Raw genomic sequence first — 22,365 nt, forward strand, 5'->3', positions numbered from 1 at the left:
ATATGGTTCTTCTAAAGTGTACTGCTTATCTATAAGCTACCCATAATTTACAAGAGTTTTGATTTTTGTATAAACTAAACTTTATTAACATTTTAACATCATAGGGCCCTATTTTTACGATCTAAGTGCATTGTCTAAAGTGCATGGCGCATGGTCTAAATGGGCATGTCCGATGCTAATTCAACAATGGGAAAAATGGTTTGTGCGCCGAGCGCACGGTCGAAAAGGGTTGTTCATATTTCCTAATGAGTAATGGGTGTGTTTTGGGGCGTAACGTGCAATAAACCAATGAGAGTCTTATATCTCATCCCCTTTAAAAGCCAGTTGTGCTGGCGCTATGTCTAATCCCTATTTAGATGACGGACTTTGTAAACTGAAAAACTAAGCGGAGGAAGAAGACCCCCAGTTTAAGATTAATGTTAAAAAATGTGTCGTTTTCATTTTTATTGAAATTAAATTTTTTGGATTAAAACCTTAAAGCCATTTTCTTTCAGTTATAAAAGTACAAATAGCAGGCTTTTAATTGTTGTAAATGTATTGATATCCAACATAATCATTGTAATCTCATAAAATAATTTGCAAATTTGCAAGAAAAGGTTTGTACTCTAAAAGTAAAAACAAGAGATAAAGATTTTACAAACACACGGAGAGCCGAAGCGTTTCAGCACTGGGACAGCGCCATGGGATTTTTAAAAAGCATTACTTAAAATGTTTCTCATCTCACCATATCCACAGGTACAGAGTCATCATATACAATAAATCTGTGAGGTAGCATTTAAAAAACATTTAAAAATAGATGCATTTGTTTAAAGCAAAGCATTTATTTACTTACAGGTACAGGTGAAGCAGCTCTTTACGCCTTCCAACATCTCATAATTAGTCTTCATTTATGTCCAAGAGACTCAATAATAATCTTTTACATTCAATCCTTTAATCTTTCATATTTAAAAGTGTTTTGTGCTGCTGCGCATTCATGTATGTGTTAAGCAAACCCGCGTTGTCGTCCCATTTATAGCCGCATAATTAACTGCGCTCTTTAAATAACAAAAACAATATTGCGCCATAGACTTTAGACTTTAGAGCAGGTTTTTGTTGGTCAATGGCGTAGTCTATTTTAGTTGCCTCAAAATATCAATGCGCCAACAATGCACCTGAACACAGACCAGAACGCCCATTTGCGCAAAAGTGGGCGCAAATGCATTTGCTATTTAAACAACGTGGCGCTAAACGTGAAAATGATTATTGCGCAGGGTTGAAACTAGCAAAAGACACTTGTGTCGCCCATTGCGCTGCATTGCGCCGGGTGTATGATAGAGCCCATAGACTCTATTTGCATTCAGAAATATTTCAAATGAATATGATAGCAGATTAATCTGCTGTTACCATGTTTACATCTGTTTTGATATCATAGTTTACGACAGGTGCTAAACATGCTTTATGATGTAAGTAATGCATTTTAAACAGGCTGTTGGCTATGAGAAGAAAATGTCTTTGAATTTGCATTTGGAAAACTGTGTGTGTGTGTGTGTGTGTGTGTGTGTGTGTGTGTGTGTGTGTGTGTGTGTGTGTGTGTGTGTGTGTGTGTGTGTGTGTGTGTGTGTGTTATAATTTCTTTCTTCTCTTTTTATTTATAAGCCGAGACTGGACTAGACTGACTCACTTGAGTTTCAAAGCGGTGTGTTTCAAATATTCTCTATTTCTCCTTCAGAACCCCTTAAACTGTTGATAAATGGTTTGAAGACAGAAGTATTGAAAGGATGAAACTGGAGCTCTGTGTGTGCGCGCGTGTGTTGATCTGTCAGGTGTGTTGGTATACTATAAATGATGTGACAGGTAAGAGAGGTGTTGGAGTGTTTGTGAGGTGGATGAGTCTGTCACGCTGATTGATTTTCTTTCTTTGAACAGCGCAGGCGTCAACGGGGAGCCCAAACAAGTGGCCATCTCATTCTCAGCCATCTGCGCTCTGAAGATGCCATTCAGCAGCCACAAGCGTTCTTCAAACACTCTGTGAAGAACCATTAGGAAAGTTTGTGGAGCCTATATCTCTGTTTTCAGCTTACACAAAAGTTAACCCTTGAATTCTGTCATTAACTTAACATTGTGTTATTCCAAACCTATATTACTACTATTCCCATATTTGTAACACTGCCTTTGAAAACCCATCTTTAAGTGATTTTCTACATCTTGTATAATTTAAAGTACATTTTGTGAAAACATAGCCTTGATATTTTTACACATTTGACTGTGTAAGGTCATATCAATGATTGATATCAAACTTATAAGACTTGGATTTACAGACAGGGTCACATTTGTTCTGTGGAGCACAAAAGGTGAATTGTTTGAAGAATTTACTGGCTGCGTTTTATATATATTGAAAGCTAAAAAAGGTCGATATTTTTACTGCACTATATTACAAGTTTTCTGAAGCCATGCCACTTTTTACACCTTTCATCCAATCTGAAATGGACTACAAAAGTCAAATGAATCTCTTTTATGAAGTGTTTTGTTATTTTGGAGATTGACCAGTCCACATTCTCTTCCTTTATATGGATGCTTTTCAAATATATTACACAAAACAAATAAGTCATACAAGTTTGATAAAGTCAGTTCAAGTTCATGCAGGAGTCCTATAGTGGAATAAACACAGGTGTAGTTCTTTAGCATAACTATATAAACAATTATTGTATATACCAGCATGAGAATACACATACATTTTTCTTATGTTTTCATACACACTGAAATGTATTATATGACTAATCAACAGCACTAATACATTAATTATTTACGCATTAACAGATGTACAGATTTGTACATATTCACGTGCATTGCCATTTCTTACTCATGAGATGTTTACTTGTTTATTTAAGTCAGTTTACTCATTTACTTTATGAAATGTTCATGACTTTCAGAGAATAACACAATATTAACAGACTATACTTTAAAACCTTCAAATGGTTAAAATTTCTGTAATCATTTTGTAATATTTAGTTTATTTGCTATAACACACAAAAGGTGTTTTCTCCTATGCAACAATCATTACACCAAAACATAACATAAATTCACAAAAGATTTTATTCATTCACTGTAATCCACATCTTCATTCATATGATTGTGAGGAACAGATCCAAATTCAGCTCTTGATCCAGCGGTCTTGATCTTAGTTCTCATCAGCGACCGTAAACGTCAAATCTTGCATTCGTTATGAATTTGAATTTAAATATCGCACCTCAAGAAGCTTTACGGCAGTGATATCTAACGCTCATTGGCTCTTGTGTGCTACATCACAGATTTGTGACATTGCCGTCTTTTGTACTTTTGAAATTTAAAATGCACGCCTTGACAGAGAGAAACTGGATTAACGTTCTGGTCGATTAATAACTGTAATATTTCTCTGTACTTCATAAACTCCAGAGAGGACCACGACTGCAACACATCATCATTTTAACTAGGGGAGAATCGGGGCAAAAGTAACGCGGGACGAAAGTAACAAAGTGTTTTTCTCTGAGCCCGGATAACATTTGCATTCCAAACTATGACAGCATCTTTAGCACACAAACCCTTCACAGACATGACAAATATTGCGTTATTTACTCACCATTTTCCGTGTGTAGATCCAGAAAGGTGTTTTTAACCATGTTAAGTAAATTCCTCAAGCGGTCATTTTTTTCTTATGACGTGTTGTGTTTCTGGTTTGATGATCAATCTACAGTTTATTTAGTGTTCTATTTTCACTTTAGAGGTTTTTTTTCAAAATAAAAGTAAATCGGGTTTAAATGTGAGGAGATCCTGTCGGGATGAAAGTAACACTTGTTACTTTTGTCCCGCTGCAGTGTTGTATATGTTGAAAATTGATATTATTCATTTTCATAGGGGCTGTTTCCCGGACAGGGATTAGACTAGTCCTAGACTTAAACACTTTTAAGAGCTCTCCAAACTGAAAACAACTTTCACTTACAGATCTTAAAATACATCAGGGCCCTTTGTTTTACTTCAAGATGCACACAGGTAATGTTTTTAGTAAGGCATGTTGTTTAAAACTAGTTATATGTCATAATTAAAATAAGGCCTAGTCCTGGATTAAGCTAATCCTGGTCCGGGAAACCGCCCCATAGTGTTCAAACTGTTTTATTCTCAACAATTTAAAACATTTTTGAAACATTCGATAAAACTGAAATTTCAAATAAAAATGTAACTTCATTCTATTTTACAAAGATAAATAACAAAATATGCTTGCATTTACATATTAACAGGGTCATAGTCATGTACAATGCTGCGCGCGCACCCGATAGTCATTCAATGTTTACAAACCTTGAAGGGGTCTATACTGTATAATATTGGAAAACAAACAACTTTCTTTAGTTTAAAAAGTTTGGCCTAAAAACGACACTTGTGCTATCTTCCTGTTAAAGGCCACTTTTATATTTTGCAATCTAATGCAATGCCATAAACATTTTTAAGTGTTGCTCAAGTGTCCAAATACCGTTTGGGGGCTCTGAAATGTAAACACAACATATAGAGTTGTTGTAACTAACTGCAATTTCTCCATATTGTTCCTAGGAGAGTTCGGATACACGAGTACTGTAGCAAACCACCCAGAAATGTTCCTCGCTGCAATTCGTGAGATGATAACCTCGGCACGGTGTCCACCGGCATCTTTCCTGCCCCCCGGACCACGCGTCTCTCTCTCTCCAGCTGGAGGTGATACCCGCAAACATGTCTTTCTCTGACAGGCCTCTCACCAAGATGAATTCATCGCCAGCACGGGTTGAAATACTCTGGCCAAAACAAGTAATTTGATTGCCCCGACCGCAAATTAAGTTAGTGTGATTCAATTTTCGATTTGGAGCTCTCCAGCAACCATACATCACAGTAGACATATTTCATTACCCAGCTAAAGCAGGTGGGAGGCGGGGCTAGGGGTGCATGTCTCCACAAAAAGACATCATAGCATTGTTATGGCATGCATTCGGTTTCGACGGCGTCTCCTTCCCAGCTACAACAGGGCTATTTATAACACGCAAACGTATAGGGCTGTCACGGCACGCGCTCGCGAGGGCATCCGATGTATCCAGATAATTGTGATTGTCTCGTCCGTTCGGTGAGAGATGATGTAAACAGCATTATCGCCACTGTTACGGAAGAGCGCGCGGGTGCTTTGTGTTCGTGCTTGTCTGTTAAACAAACAGGGCAGTGTCGTCGCACGCCTTCATCCAACTGCAAACAACAGGGGGATGCAAAACACTTCTCAGTTAATTCCTCTGAGAATTGTTGTCTGTTAATATCAAGAGTACTCTTTCTAGCCTTGTTAGGGTTTCATGTGAAATCCTTTTCTATTCTGCTCTGCCTGTAATCTCGAAAATTTGGGTTTGGAGTTTGCCTGAACTCCTAAAATTATTTCATACTTAGTTCATGTATTTGTCTTGTTCTCAAGTAAACAAATATCTAAAAAATCTTCAGGGGGACATTTCATGAAAATCTGAACCCTTCTCTCCAAGCATGTAAAAAAAGCTTATTGAAATTTGTCTTCCCTTGTGATGTCAGAAGGGGATCTTATTATAATAATACCACCCCTTAATCGGCACTATCCAACCACGGCACGGCCATTTAGTACAGAAAGAGAGCGAGAGAGAGAAAATAATTGACAGCACAATTGAGATTACATTTCAACAAACCACCATTATGGTGATCAGTGTTTGCATTTCATCAGCTCATTTGCATTTTAAAGGACATTTTTGCTCACACCAAGTGGCAATTTCAACATGCTATAATAAATTATCTGTGGGGTATTTTGAGCTAAAACTTCACATATTTACTTTAGGGACACCAAAAATTAATTTTACATCTTAAAAAGTCTTTAAATGTCCCTTTAAATTAATAAATTCAAGTGTGTATAGCAAGCAGTGCAATAAATATGCCAATTTCCAATTTTTCATGCATATGATACGACAGTCCCTCCTGTTCACTTAATACGGTTCATCTTTTTGTTTTCTTTTTCTTTTTTTACCATTGTTTTCTGGGTTTGTTGTTAGATTTGGGATTTGCTTTAGGATGTCATTTTTATATAGGTTTCTCCATGTTTTTGTCTATTTTTAAACTATGGGCGCTTGGAGTTGGTGTTAGAATTGGAGTTTGGGTTAGGATGTCATTTTATGTAACAAAAAGTTGTTCTAACCCCAATCCCAAGCAACAATGGTAAAAAACTTAAAAGAGAAACCAATACATAAAACAACACGTGAAGATGCACCGTATTAATTCAACTATCATATGCATGCAAAATTGGATTTTGGCGTGTGTATCACACGACTGCGTGTTATTTATACACATTTCATGAGAATGGGCTGCAAATTTTCAAATGTGTGACCCTGCACTGCAAAAAAATACTTTTAAGGAAAAAAATTAGTATTTTGTCTTGTTTTCAGTAAAAATATCTAAAAATTCTTAAAATAAGATGCGTTATCTTGATGAGCAAAACAACCCAAGATAAAAGTCTAGTTTTTAGACCAAAACTATCAAATGTAAGTGATTTTGTGCATAGAACAAGCAAAAAATCTGCCAATGGGGTAAACAAAAAAATCTTGAACATTTATCCTAAATAGTAAATTCAAGAAAAATTCAAGAAAAATTAGCTTACCCCATTGGCCGATTTTTTTGCTTGTTTTATGCACAAAATCACTTCAATTTGATATTTAATGGTGTAAAAACTAGACTTATTTTCTTGGGTAATTTTGCTCATCAAGAAAAAGCATCTTGATTTAAGAATTTTTAGATATTTTTACTGAAAACAAGACAAAAATACTAAGAAATATTTTTCTTGAAAATAATTTTTGCAGTGTCTCTGTAAAATCCAGATTAGAGTCTCATAATCTAATTCTGAGATGAGGAGCATCAAAGTTTGATTTCAGTCTTTGCCATGATCTTGGTCATTATTAAAGATATCAAGATTATTTTCACAGAATGTTCTTTACATTGTGTATGGAGATAACAATAAATCACAAACAAAATGACTTCAGATGGGTTTTCACAGATTACAAATACCCCCTACATCATTTGCCCCTCAATCTGAACCTAGCAATATCCGTGTTGATGGAGCGTTGAAGGGGATCTAATCAGTCTTGCCTTATATTTCATTATCCTAATCATTTCCCATAGACATATCTCTGAAAACATTGATTAAAATGTGTAAAAAGAATTTTATAGCTCCGGGTTGCGGCTGAGCTTGTATTGAATCCACGGTCAATTAAGAAGATGAAAACGCATTTTGCAAGCCCATATTAAAATGAGAAGGACCCAGTAAGGGGCGCGAGCTGTTTCCACATCTGTAGTTTATTTGGCTTCAGGGGGAGTCTTGTGTCGAAGTCTCGCAGCAGTCGCTACTAACTGCTTTAAATACAGCACGAATTTCCTGCGGATCTCGAGCTGTGTAATTGGAAAGGCGTGTTATTGATTGCATTGGAGACTATGGCTAATGAATAGTTTTTGCTTCAGTTCCCGCTCCCGTTTCTGCTCTCGGTCAATGACAGCAGCGCCGCAGAGCAACAGGCCTAGATTAGTGTTACAATCCTGTTATTCTGTCCACTAATTAGGACGGGTCACTCTATTTACCCGTATGATGTAATTCACCGTACGACTGGAACTCGGTCCATTTGTGCTCAGTCATTATTTTCTTGCACGATTTAATGGGGGTGTGGAGTCGAGGTGTTTTCACGGAGTCTGCGGGTCTACGAGCTCTTTAAAGACAATTGGACTGGTAATAAACAGGGAAATGCTTGGCTGATTCGTGGCACCTGGTGTTTCTATGTTTATGTCAATTATATCGAATGTGCTAAACGTAACTTTCCTGTAGCTCCAATGGTAAAACATCAAGCTATAGCTGTGCACTGAAAACCCTAAGTAGTTGACAAATTCAACTGAGTAATGGGTCTTCCGAAGTAGTTAAGTTTATCAAACTTGAAGTTTGTACAGTGCACTTAAAAGTTTTAAAATTGAGGGTTGAGCGGTTGGTTGCAATTCGCAATCTCACTAAAATTCATACACCATCTTTAAGTTCATTGCACTTAAATTTTTTAGTTTAGGGTTTTTATATGATAATAAGTTAAATGAACTAAGATTGTTAAGCTATGGATCCAAAATACAAGTTTTAAGTAATGTTTATTAATGATTACTTGAATTTTAAAGGACAAATAACATTAGGGCTTTCAGTGTGGCTTTAAAAACCAAAGCAAAAGTAATTTGCTTAAAACATGACATAATGCTGTATTTATCTCTTATATTTTTGTTAGTCTGTACTCATATATTGTCTCATATATTTTCTGATTTGAATGGATTTATAGTTGTACTTAGATGTGTGTATTGGAAGCTTTCATCATCAACGAAAAATCATTGTGTGTGCAAGAGCACTTGACCATAAAACTCCTTCAGATTCAGATTTATTAGTATTTACTTTAGTAAACTGTAGTAAATTTGCTTATACTGCATTTTTGAAACCTTACCATAGTAAAATACTGTAGAAAAATTATATTTAATAATATAATGAATTTAATTATATAATTCATTAAAGTTGCATTAACAAACTTTGCTACTTATTGTATTATACAGGGTTCCCACGGATCCTTGAAATCCTTGAAAGTTTGTGAATCTGGGGAAAAAATTCAATGCCCTGGGAAGTTTTTGAAATATACCTTCATAGATACAGGTCATTGAAAGTGCTTGAATCTATTTTATGCAAGAAGTTTTCTGGAAAAAAATCCACATTATTCCCTCTTTAGTGTAGGATAATATCATAAAAATTCTAGACTTTAAGCACACGTGCTAAACTGTTTGCTTTAAATGCTTATATCTTCTGTATGCGAATGTTGATTCATACCAAAATGCTTTTTTGCATAGTTGTGTTTGACACGTGAAAACGTCTCGGGTTATGTATGTAACTGTTGTTCTCTAAGAGGGGAACGAGACGCTGCGTCTCCCTTGCCATAATTCCTGCGTCCCTGTAATGCCGTCTTTGGCAATATTTCAGATAGCGATATACTTCCTGGCTCCCGCGTCACCCTGTCTTTGTCGTTAATCCTCACCATTGGTTGAATATTATATATACGCATTCAGACACACTTACACCTGGAGGCGTCCCCAAAGTGTCATCGCAGTGACGCAGTGTAAGTTCCCTCGAAAGGGATCTGTAACAATGTATCTTAAAAGATAACACGATGTAACCTTGCTCTCACTTGAAATGTGTCCCCACATTTAGTCCTTGAATTTGAGGGTATTGGACCTGGAAAGTCCTTGAAAAGTACTTGAATTTGAAGTTAACTAAGGTGTGGGAAGATATGTCCCCTTTAAAGCCACAATAAACATATTATTTACATGTAAAACACTTTAAAGCGGTGTAGTAACAAACATACTCTGAGTGCATGAACACAAATAACTATTCATGCTAAATATGATACAGCTTGCACACAGATAAAAAAAATCACAGTAGGAAAGTTTTTGTGCTGTTCAGACTACAAGCAGCTAAACAGATCCGAGTCAGACACGCCAAGAAAAATCAGATTTTTGCCGCTTGTCTGAGCAAAGTCACTGATCCGGCCTTCGTCTGAGATGGTGATTGATGTATTCGCGTTCACACTCGCAGTCGTGATCTCAATGAACACTTTCAACGTTCTGCTGCAAATGATGATTGCTTTGCCTTGACTGCCCAGGCACTGGAATACCAGATTATATCTCTACGTTCTGTAGACCGTGTTCACGCTTGATTATCTGCGCCTTCTCTCTCTCTCTGCATCATCTAACCTCTCGCTTCCTCTGCACTCTTTAAAACCGTTACATTAGTTCTACTGTTTTGACTCGTCTCATTATTTAGTGAGCGTCTAAGTCTGTGTCGTAACCTCAAGAGAGACGTCAGGAATGCTTATTTGAATCGACCCGTGTCGTGCATCTCTTTGGCATTCAGCTCTTCTGTCCATTTGGGTGGTTTGGCCCTAACAGAAGATTAAGACGTGTTTCTTGGAGGCCTCATGCAAAACAGAGGTGTCATCTTTCTGAAAAATGCATTTGAGCAAATGGTGCTACAATGCAAATAGTTTCCCCGCTGTGCAATGACTTCTGTGTCTTGCCAGGTGCTCTGTTCAAACAAATGTAAGCAAAGGTTTCATTATGGTTCGACGCGCGTTCGGGGTTTCAGGTACGGTGAGATGCGTGGGACGTTCGGTGCGGCGGAATTCCGTCGTACATTTACATTCCATCCGTCACTGTCACGAATATTTGAAATGGAACGCTGATGGGAAAATTATTTAAATGCTAAAGAAAAAACTGTCACCCAGGGCATTAGATGCATTTATAAACAGACAGAGAGAGAAAACAATATGTCGTATTTACTTTCTCTTCCTCACTCTAGCTCTCAATTTTTCTCTCGCTCTGTCTCTGCGGCCCCTGCACCGAATTTTGGGATTCACGCTAAATAAACAGGGAATCGGAGGGGGAATTGAATATGAATAAATAAGAATAAACAGTGCGTAAAAATAAATGGTGCATGCTGATAGAGTTAATTTTCACGTGCAGTCAGTCATGTAAGAGGTTCATCCAAGGGATTTTCAATATTCAATATTTTTATATTCAGTCTGCAGTGTTCCTAAAGCTCACGTGGAGAGCGCTGGCAACACCAAGGTCATGGGTTCAATTCCCAGGAAATGCACATACTGATATAATGCTTAAATGCACTTTAAGTTGTTTAGTTAAAGCATCTGCCAAATAAAAGTCATCGTAGCTACTGGGATCCGGATATATTTTTATAATGCCAACGAGATGTATTTAATAAACTGCTGGCATGATCCAAAGAAAATGTACACAAATAACTTTTATGCCACATCTATAATTAGTTAGATTTAGATTTAGGAAATGTTTTTGCAATGCATGACTTTATGTGAATAGGGTCAGTTTCCCAGACAGGGTTTAGATCAGTGTTTCTCAAACTTTTTCAGCCCAAGGACCACTTTATCTTCCAATTTTTTTCTGAGGACCACCTGACAGAATCCGACTCTAACACCCCCCCCCCCAAAAAAAAACAACAACAAAATAGGAAGGATAAGCTAAATTTAAGTTTAATATGCATCTGTTTTAAGTCAAAAACAAATTTTTAAAACACAAATGCAATGCTATGTTCAGAAATTATTATATGAATTTTATTTCATTTGAAAAAGTAAATGTGAAATGAGTTGCAGATTAATATAAACAACAAACTGCACATGTGAAAAAAAACTGCAATTAAACATATTGTTACAGCCTAGGTCCCACTTAATGTCATTCCAAAGAGCCATTAGTTTAAAACTAAGGTGGTGGGTATGAAGTTTATGGTTGTAACAATGGTAAAAACAATAAAAAAGTTAGGAAAATGTTCCCCTTAATGTCCAAAATCACTGAAATTACAGGGATTTTACACATCAAAAACTAGTACATTACAAAACTAGATCTGTAGATTTTTGCTGCTTTCAGTTGATGCTTGATCTTTTCTTTTGACTCCGCGGACCACACTTTAAGAATTACTGGTTTAGATGAATCCAGGACTAGACCTTCGTTATATTAGGAAGGCAGATCAAACATGCATTTTATTCTGGGACTTCGGGAAACTGCCCCAGTGCCATTTTACTGCATTTTGGATTTGATAACTGGTGTGGATTTTGAATTGGATTGAGGAAGTTAGTGTCAAAGGTATTTGCGCCACATGCAATACTGGCACAGTTGTTTAGTGAATTTGTTCTTGAATTTTTTCCTCTTTCAGTACTCTCAGGTCTCTGATAATGTTCCAATCCAGTGCAGCCCTGATCTGATAAATGTCTGATTATGTCATGCACAGCGGTGGCAGGTGTTGAATATTAGTTAGTGTTTACTGGGCCAATGCTGCAGTGTTCTGCGTTCCCTCATGCAAACTCCAGTACCTGTGGTGCCCAGCTGTAGCATGCTATCGTTTTACCGTGTATTCATTTTGCTTATTGTAACAAAAATACAAACCACATAAGCCTGGCAGCAAAGTCTGGCAAGACTGATGCAAAACAAAACTTGATTGCTCCCAAAGCAGTGGATACGCCCAGTGTGATGCAGTTTACCTTCAGTTGATTGACACATCGCTGCTGAATGCCGCATTGCAGCCAATTTATTTTCTAATAATGATGACTAGAATAAAACAACTTTATTTGCAAATATTACTAGTTTTGGAATGACATGGTACCATTATAGTGGAAAATAGGTACTATATGATCAACCAGCTCTTAAATGTTCCTGTACATGTGGGATATACAATGCACTTACTCCTAACTCTTTGTCTCATAATCTAATGATGAAATTAGGCGCATCACATATTGATTTCAGTCTTTGATGTGATCTTACTCGGTCAATATTAAAGATGGTTGTATTTCAATGTTCACATTATGTAGGATGATTTTATGTGGAAAACATAAAATCACAGACTGGGTTGCATTTTGTTGCCTCTCTATCTCACAACTCATTTCAGGTTTTGGTTTACCAGCCTTACATAAGTACAAATCATACTGGAATATGGATCCTGTTTGGAGACCACGTGTTTAGATCAGTAAATATATGAAGGTTATATAGGTTATACTAAACAGCTTTTGACATTTATATATTTGGCCCATATATTTATCCAACTTACAGTGCAAGTTTTTATCAGTATGCGTGTTCACTGGGTTTGAATCAACAAACACCAAAAGGTTTGCACATCCAAAGTACCCAGATTGGGTTCAGGTGCCGGACAACCAAATGTTAACAAAAAGTCTGCACACTGATTAAAAATGTTACAAATCTTTTGATAATAGCCCTGACCCATGACCTTTTAGGCTGCTAATGCATGTGAATCGAATTTAAATTGGATACATTTTTATAAACCATATAAGTCAGTAGTAAGAATGGGTTTCATACATTTTTGTATTTATACGCACTTAAACTTCTCACAAAAACGTTCTGCCTAATTCACAACATGCATGATGAATTAGTTCTTATAGTTGTTCTTACGTTAGTGAATTTGGAGTTTTCTACATGAGCGGGCGTGTGCACAAGGTTGGTAATTTGCATAAAACACGCCCAAACCAGCGCCGTATAAGAGCTTTCTGCAGCGCTGGTCCGCAGAAAATTTCAGAGCAGTTTGTTACCGAAGCAAAAGAGCTTGAAAAGAAATCCTTAATGATATTTATTACCGGTAATATCCTGTTTTGCTTTGCATTTTTTATTTGAGATGTTTTGCTGTCGATGGAAGAAGCCAGTGCTGTGTGTCCACTGGAGTAACATTAAAGGATGAGATAACAAAGACATTTATTAATATGACATTTAATTAATATGACAAAGACGCACATCTGTGTCTGAAATAAAACTGACACGAGTGATTGACATTTGGACTTTTCATTACATTTACATGATGTTTACATTAGACTTTAAGCAGACACTTTCATATAGAGATTTAAAAAGTGAGGAAGGAAAGCGTGAAGATTTGTCTTCTTTATCTTCTTTTATGTGTAAAAAAATAAGTAGGCTATAATAATGTATAATATCCTGTATATAATAACAATATAGATTATGTATATAATACAGTATTATATAGAAAATATTATAATATACAATGTAAATGTTATATATCAACATTATTATATACATTATAATTAGACTATTTTTTTATTTTAGCAGACATAATTATTACATACAGGTGGTATTTGTTGTTCCTAAATTTTTTGTACCTTTTAGAAGTAATTTTGATACAAAGGTTTTTGTTGAATCATGATTTGTTCGTGAAAATGTCTGTATGCACATCTCATAATTTCTACCAAATCTATATGTACTTATGACCGCTGATGTCCGTTTGTGACTAAAATGAGATTCAAATTTTTTACAACATTTTTTGTTCTTTGTCTTATTCAACCAACAAAATTCAGTAAATAATGGCATGTGTTTTGTGATGAAGTGTAATGTGTTACTTTTTTCTGCATGTTTTGGGTGGAGCAGATCTGGAGTAAATATTTTGTTCAGTTTTTAACTTGCCCTGCCAGAGTTTTTACTGGGATTACAAAAAAGTACATTTAAATTTAAACAAAACTAATAAATAAAAATGAACTTTTGTATATTTGTTGTTTTTGGCCTGTAACCTTAATAAATAAGATTATGAAAACAAAAATACTACTTTAACTATTGTTCATGTAAACAGTGATTAACCTTTGTGATAATGCGCTCTGAAGACAATTTTATTAATTTCCCCAACAATGTCAACATAAAACTTACATCCTTGACTGGATGTATTGACACCATTTCATGTTTAAAGAAACTTTAGGGGGTGGTTTCCCGGACAGAGATTAGTTTAAACCAGGACTAGGCCTTAGTTTAATTAGGACATATAACTAGTTTTAAAAAACATGCCTTACTAAAAACATTACTTGTGTGCATTTTAAGACAAAACAAAGGGCCCTGATGTACTTTAAGATATGTCAGTACAAGTTGTTTTCAGTTTGGACAGCTCTTACATTTATTTTAGTCTAGGACTAGTCTAATCCCTGTCCGGGAAACCGCCCCTATATGTTTTATTTGTAAGGTGAAATTTTAGACCTAGCAGTGTTGTTGCAATGAATTTCGTGAAAAATATTTTAAAAATGTTATTTTTATTAACTTAATTTTATGTAAATATGTTTTCAATTCATAAAGAGTGATTTTGTTTTATTCAATGTGTTACTCTCAGTTAACACCAACAGCAAAGTAAATACGTGTTAGTATTGTGAAGTAATAACTGTCTGTACATTGCACTTTAAAAATGAGTTCTTAAGGCTCTTGTAGGTGAAATAGAATTAAATATATTTTTCCCCCTCTTTATATATTTGAAATCAAAAAAGATTTGTCAAAAGTAATCTAAATGTAATCCAAAAGTAGTCAGATTACGTTACCAACAATGTGTAATCTAAGAGATTATATTACTGACTACAAATTTTGTCATGTAATTTGTAATCAGTAACAGATTACAATTCATAAGTAATCTACTCCATATGTGAATAACTCAGTACTGTATAAGATCAGTATATTTTGCCTTTGATTGTTGACTTTAAGACTTCTACTGATGCTCAGAAACAGGTTATTTTACTTGGAAAATATTTAATATTTGACACCAGATGCTGAACACCAAAATTTTCACTCTTAAAATTCAGTGAGTTGTGCTGAAGCTGCTGTTAGATAAATACTGCATGATGAGAGTAATGCATTTCAATGAATCAAAACATGAAACTTCAAGGGATAGTTCACCCTCACCACCAAGCCATCCTCGATTTATATGATTATCTTTTATCAGATGAACACAATCACTTTATGTGAGTTGTATTAGATAATGTCCTGGTTCTTCCAAGCTTTAGAATGGTAATAAATGGTGCTTATAATTTAAAGGTCAGAAAAGTGCATTCATGCTTCACAGAAATAATCCACACAGCTCCAGAGGTTAATAAAGGTCTTCTAAGGGCAATTGATGTGATTTTGTGGTGTGAGAAATATCAATATTTAAAACTTTTCAAGGTAAAATAACTAGCTTCTCGTAACGTAGCATATGACCAGGGCTGCACATAAAATTTTTATCCTGGTCCTCAAAGGAGCACCTGGAGATGTTGCCTGGTACGTTAAACTATTTGTGGCACAGCCATCCTACATGCTGTCATCATCATGAATCTTCTGACTACTATCTTCGCCATATCTCTTTGGTTAAAGCATGGTAGATGATAATGTACATCAGGGCTGTTCAGGTCTTGCCATGGAGGGCTGAGCACTACAGAGTTTAACTTCAACCCTGATCAAACACACCTGAGCAAGCTAATCAAGGTCTTCACGATCACTAGACAATCACAGGTGGTTAAGTTTGATAGGGTTGGACCTACACTCTGTAGTGCTTGACCCTCCAGGGTAAGATTTGAATAAACCTGATGTACATATAATAAATGTACATTATAGTACATATAATATGCCTGGTTATTGTTTTTAACCCATGTGACCTTCATAAATAACCACTAGCCTCATATACATTTAAAATATTGTTAAAGCGAAGCGAATCTGTGAGACGTCACTTTTTGTTGATGTTTGAATTGTTTTCAAACAAACGAAGCGTAGCTAACTCCTCCCCCTCCCTTCCGTGCTTTCGTGAACGCGCCCAAATCCTTCTTGACGTTTAGTGGCTGGAAGTTGAACACTTTGTTGTGTTTCGTGGTGCTAGGCTTGGCCACTGTGTTTTTATTGCAGTTTGCGAAGCCTGGGCTGTCTACAGAGATCGCACTTTTTTACAGTTTGATCAGCGGACAGGCAGCAAGCTGATAGTGAGGAGATGTTTGCTGTATGTAACAAAAAAGTGTTTTATGGTCTAAAACGCGTGAATTCGCTTAGAGCACCTTTAAAGACAAGTAGCCTAAATTATCAGTAAAAAAATTATTTCCACATTTATTACTACTCCAGTAATGGCATCGATTGTCTTCTGTGAAGCATGGACGGACTTTTTGGGCTTGAAATCAGAATCACCATTTATTATCATTATAAAGCTTGGAACAGCCAGGACATTTTCTAATATAACTCCAATTGTGTTTGTCTAAAAAAAATAATCATATACATCGAGGATTGATTGAAGGCGAATGAATTATGGGGTATCTTTCATCTCTTTAAGTCAAAAAGTGTTTCATATACATCCAAGTCAAAGTTGGAGCCATGTACCAACAAAAAACTCCCTCCTGACTTTTATGATTTTTCATTCAAACCTTTATTTAACCAGGATAAAAACTCCTTGAGATTAAAAATCTCTTTTACAAGAGTGTCCTGGTCACGTTAGAGGCTTTTTCTAGCAATTACGGCATCTAAATTACCATTTTTTAATCCTAAAACAACAATATCCATGTTAAAAAGTGAGATTTTGGTGTTATGGGAGGGCTTGATATTTTTGACCCAGTGAAAATCCTGCTAAAGTTTTTTTTGTGATTTCTACATAAACTCTTCCTACATTATGTAAACAGCACACTGCAAAAATGATTTTCAAGAAAAAAAAAATTAGTATTTTTGTTTTCAGTAAAATATCTAAAAATTCTTAAATTCAGATGCTTTTTCTTCATGAACAAAACGACCCAAGAAAATAAGTCTAGTTTTTAGACCAAAAATATCAAATGTAAGTGATTTTGTGCATAAAACAAGCAAAAAAATCTGCCAATGGGGTAAGCAAAAAAATCATGAACATTTTTCTTAAACACTAAATTCAAGAAAAATTCAAGAAAAATTAGCTTACCCCATTGGCAGATTTTTTGCTTGTTTAATGCACAAAATCACTTACATTTGATATTTTTGGTCTAAAAACTAGACTTATTTTCTTGGGTCGTTTTGCTCTTCAAGAAAAAGCATCTTAATTTAAGAATTTTTAGATATTTTTACTGAAACCAAGACAAAAATCTTTTTTTCCAGTTCATGGTGTACAAATATGACCATGATATCTTTAATATTGACATTGAGTAAGGTCAACTTTAATGCTCCTACAGTAATCTCAAATGTTTGTTTTGAGGGTTAGTTAACAAGGTATGAGGTCAAGTTAGTGGGATTCAAGTTTTGGACAGATTTGCTGTATAGTTTTGTTTGTTTGACAAGAGTGTTATTGCAAGAATTACAAGAACCCAAATGTTGTGCTTGGCAAATGATAGCTGTTGTGTTGAACATGTTTGAATCCTGCTCTCATTCTCCCTCTTACATTTCATCCATTAAAGTGACAAATATGTGAAAAAAGAAACAAATTTACTCAGTTACACATTTAAAACAGATCAGATAACTCTCATAACAGACTACGGCTTGAATTCTCCCACGCAATGTTCCTTTGTGATTTTTTCTCCACCTATAATTTCCAGCTGCTTTAAGTGGTCGATCAGTAGAACCTCAAAGTAAACAGATTCACAGGATTGTTCAAATCCCAGAATCCATCTTGACATAATTGAGTAGTCAATAACGATACTTTGTGTGTTTGTGTCGGGTCACGTGAACATACCCAGGTTCTCTTTTCATCTTACAGTACGTGGTTACTGTCAGAATCTGCACGTTGCTAAGCAACCCCACACTATTCATTTTGCATGCTGCTATCCGCTCTGTCAGTAGAGGATAATAGTGAGATTTGATCATCGACTCCATCTACAGACTGAACTTTCATTTTTCTTAACTTATGCGCTCCGATAGCACTAAAGAGCTTTGTGCATGCATGGAGAAATAAAAATAACACTTCATTTCCATTCAACAGCCTACCGTTGCTGAAGGAACAAAAGCTTGTACAAGCTACTAATCACTACGCCAACGTGCTGAGGACACGCTGGAGTCTGTTACAACCCAAACCACTCAAGTTTCCCGAACAAAGGAATCACAAGCCCAGAGAAATGACAAAAACTGGGTGTCTCGAACACATATGAAGGCAAGAGAGTTTCAAACATTATAAAACCAAAATCTGTGCAACAGCTGAAATGCACGAGACACGTCTGCCTGATAAACCTGCGTTCCTCAGGGAACCACAAATGAATAAAATGCAAACTGGTTAGAAAAACTAAAGGAGATGCTTAAAGAGTTCTCCAAACGCTTCCACTAGGAAGATAATGGGTTTTATACTGGGCTGGGATGTATTATATTTAATATTATGTGTTAAAGGCTTAAGGTTGTGTGCACAGAGCTTGGATTGTGAGTTTGGAGATGATACATGTGTGTGGAGGATTCATCTTTCATGAAGAGTTGCATGATAGCCATCTCTTATCAGGAGCTAAAGCTTTACCTAAAACAGTATCTGGAGGCAGGTGTTGGAAGGCGGCAATGTATCACACCGCGGGAAGCTCGCGGGAAGCGTTGTTCAGGCTCTAACGTTTGCCATAAGTTATCTCCGTTTGGAGGTCCCAGGTTAACAGCGTGCAGTAACTTTAACCCATGATTTAAATATGAGACATGCCAGATTTGAGAGTCTGGAGAGCTTTTTGTGTCCCTGCGCTTTTATCTTTTCTCAGAACTGCTGTCAATCTGAGGAAGTAAAGTCGATTTGTATTTAAATATCTTTCTGTTCGCCCGAGCCACCTGGAGAATGCACAATTTCCCGAAGGCGACATCGGTCGGACGTTTTTTTAAAGACGGCATTTTGCTTGCTGGGAAAATGGCCAGATGAAAAATAAATGTGTTGCTCCATGCTGCCTGTGCTTTGGGTTGGCGGCGAGCCGGGAGAAGATTCCTACCGCTGTCAGGGTGAAGCTGCATTAGTGAGAACGACACAGACAGCCGAGCATTCGCCCGACCGACCGCCTGACAATCTGACAATTCGACACAAGCTATTCACTGCATCTGTTTCACACCATAGACTCCAGGCCAGCTTAAAGTTTTTTTTTTTAAGATGGTTGGGATGCACCACGAAGAGAGGGAAGATGGTTCAGTTCAGGTGCTTTACATCCTAGAAGGAATGGTTGTAGTTGAGTGTAGATCAAATTGTGCAACAACATAACAGTACAGTTCACTGTTAACAAAAACAGCATGAATACATAAGATCATATGATGGCTTTATGTTAAAAGTCTGTTTTGTTTTTTATTTTTTTTATACGTTAGAACAAACTTGAAATTACTTTTCTTTAGTAGTTTAAAAACAGAGATCTATTAATTCAATTCAATTCAACTTTTTTTTTATATAGCGCTTTAAACAATTGTTAATTGTTTCAAAGCAGCTTTACATGAATAGATGTAGGGGAAAACACAAAGAAATCGATGGATAATATAAGAAGCAGAATACAGCGGCTAAGAATAAACCGTAAATGCAAGTACTAATGTAACTTATACAGAAAAGTGCTAAGTTAAGCCAATTTTGGTTGACTCTCCCGGGGATGAAAATAACCCCTAGGTGAAAAACCCTGTGGGAAAACTCCTAGGAGGAGAAAAACCCTTGAGAGAGATACATATATATATATATATATATTGTATATATAAACACAATAGTGATATGAAACGGGTAAGCGGATTAAACTGGTTCAGCCGGTGGTTGTTGGTCAGGTATCGGCTGGGCATCACGTTGACGGACGGTCAGTAGATCATCAGTGGTGTGATGACCTTCACATCAGCAAGAACTGGGTCTGTTTGCCTCATTGTCCTCGGGGTCGAGGACGAGACAGGGAGAAAGAAACAGAATCCTATTAGCGTAGGGGCTGTTCGCATGTAATGCAAGTGTCATGCAGTATTGTGGTTTAAATTAGCTTGGTTCCAGACAGGCTAACTATTGCGGCATAAGTATATTACCCAGATGAGTTATCTGAATGCTTTGTTCTGGACAAACTAACTATTGCGGGATAGGTACATTTACTTGACATTTTATGTGAATGCTTTGTTAAAGAAAAATGTCTTAAGTTTAGACTTAAAGCAACAATGATGTAAACTCACTATCATGGTTAATCAGGGGAATGGGTGAGGGGTGCACAAACTAAAGCCGGGTTATTTGTAACACGGCTACTTTACATATTTCTACAGGGCTGAGCAATCTGTTTCTCTTACTGTCAGAAGATCTCCTTGTGCATTTGTGAAAAGTTTTGATGTGTTTTGGTTAAGATTTTGAACAAAGAGTGTTTTGGATACATGAAAGTAAATTTCTTCATTATGTGTGTTTTTTTATTTCTGAGTTAGATGTGTAATTCATCAAATCCAACCATATTTTATCCTAATCACTGTCTTGTTATCTAAAACATAACAACATTTTGAAACATGTCAGCATCTTCTAGTAACTGATAGCTGGGATTGAAAACATTTTTACACAGCAGTCTTAGTTGTCACACAGTCTCAGGTATACAATGATAATGAAATAAAAACAATGTCAATACTATTCATCAAAATGATAACTGTTAATACATTATCAGGGAAAATAACATAAAAGTATGATTTTTTTGTCTTAAATATATTTATAAGCATTGCTGCATAATACGCGGATGGTTAGATGAAGGATGATGGATGGATGGATGAATGTGTGAATATCTATCTATTATAGGCAGATATATAAACAATATCCACCTTTAGTATATAGATAGAATTTGATTGAATTATTTGTGTTTAATAATTTTCTAGCAGGTGTTACAACAAACCCTCTGTTTGTTACACTGAACCCCACCTATGGGGGTAATGTTTGCACTCCTGTCACTTTCAGTGTCTAATTGTACCATAACGGTAGAACCCACAAACAAACTTTAAGTGTTCATTTGTAGCCGAGATGTGTGTGTGTTGATTGTGTAAAAAGGATTCATCTAACTTCAGTACTTTTTGAATGATAGAGCCAAAGTCAAAAAGTGTTGTGCCCTGCTCTTCCCTGTAGCAATTTAATAAATGTTTAACTAGTTGCTCAATATTTAAAAAATACACCGCAAAGGGCTTTATCATGTCAAATCTCATAATTGTCTCATAATATCATAAAAAAGATGTTGGAAAAATCTAAACCTTACAGAAAAACATGTTTTTAATGTGTGATCACGTGTTAAATGTGGTTTTAGAATTTTTTTGTATGAATCTCATGTAAAAACCAATCGCATGTGACACACATATGTTTGTGGGAATTTATATGAGATTTTACATAGGAATTCATTCAAATGGAAATGTTTCAATACCATGTTTCACATGCATCATGTTTTGCACATGTGAAATTCGTGTGGCTTTCTGTAAGGAAATAAATCCTACAAAATACTGTAAGTTTTGCATTCAAAATATAATGTTTTTGTTATTATTATTTTATAAAATGGTTATAATTATTTAAGGCCATGTTCTTAACGGTTGAGCTTCAAATCAATAGATTTTTAAGATACAAACCCCTTAAAATCCCAGCAGTAAATGTGTTGAGTTAATGATTCGGTGATTTGTCTGTCAGCATCGTTCATGTTGATCTGTAGGTGAACTGGGGACGTATGCACGCTCTTCTCTGCACATCAGCGCACGCTCCAGCAACCTCCATGAGCAGCGCTAAACAATTTTAAGGCTGTCTGTGCATGTTAGAGACTGAGACCAAATCGTTTACTGTGGAGGCGTCCACTGAGACCAGACTCCACCGATGCTTATATGTGTCAATGTTTAAGAGAAAAATAGAGGGTCTGTGTCTTGTGGGAACAAACCACACTTGAGATGTTATAATGCTCATATCGCTTCTATTATAACATCTTGTGTGGTCTGTTCCCACATGACTAAAAATATATAGTGTATGCCACAGAGACATCTCCTTCCTTTTTAGAATAAATAGTTATTTTTAGAATAAATAATCGTTAAATCGTATCGTTACGTTAATGGTCAAAAGATCACGATTAACTGCATACAAAATAAAAGTTTGTGTTTGCATAATATATTTGTGTGTGATTA

At 36.0% G+C, this 22,365-nt stretch overlaps 1 protein-coding gene across 1 annotated transcript in view; it reads left to right on the top strand.

The window, feature by feature from the left end:
- Positions 1–4,561: 4,561 nt before the first annotated feature.
- Positions 4,562–22,365, top strand: part of tafa5l (TAFA chemokine like family member 5, like) — a 90,505-nt gene continuing 72,701 nt past the window's right edge. The window contains exon 1 of the mRNA XM_073868167.1: positions 4,562–4,698. Coding sequence (XP_073724268.1) covers positions 4,599–4,698 — 100 coding nt within the window. The 5' untranslated portion in view covers positions 4,562–4,598. The remainder of the gene's footprint in view (positions 4,699–22,365) is intronic.

This window comes from Misgurnus anguillicaudatus, chromosome 5 (assembly GCF_027580225.2).
Source record: "Misgurnus anguillicaudatus chromosome 5, ASM2758022v2, whole genome shotgun sequence".
Lineage (NCBI taxonomy): Eukaryota > Metazoa > Chordata > Actinopteri > Cypriniformes > Cobitidae > Misgurnus > Misgurnus anguillicaudatus.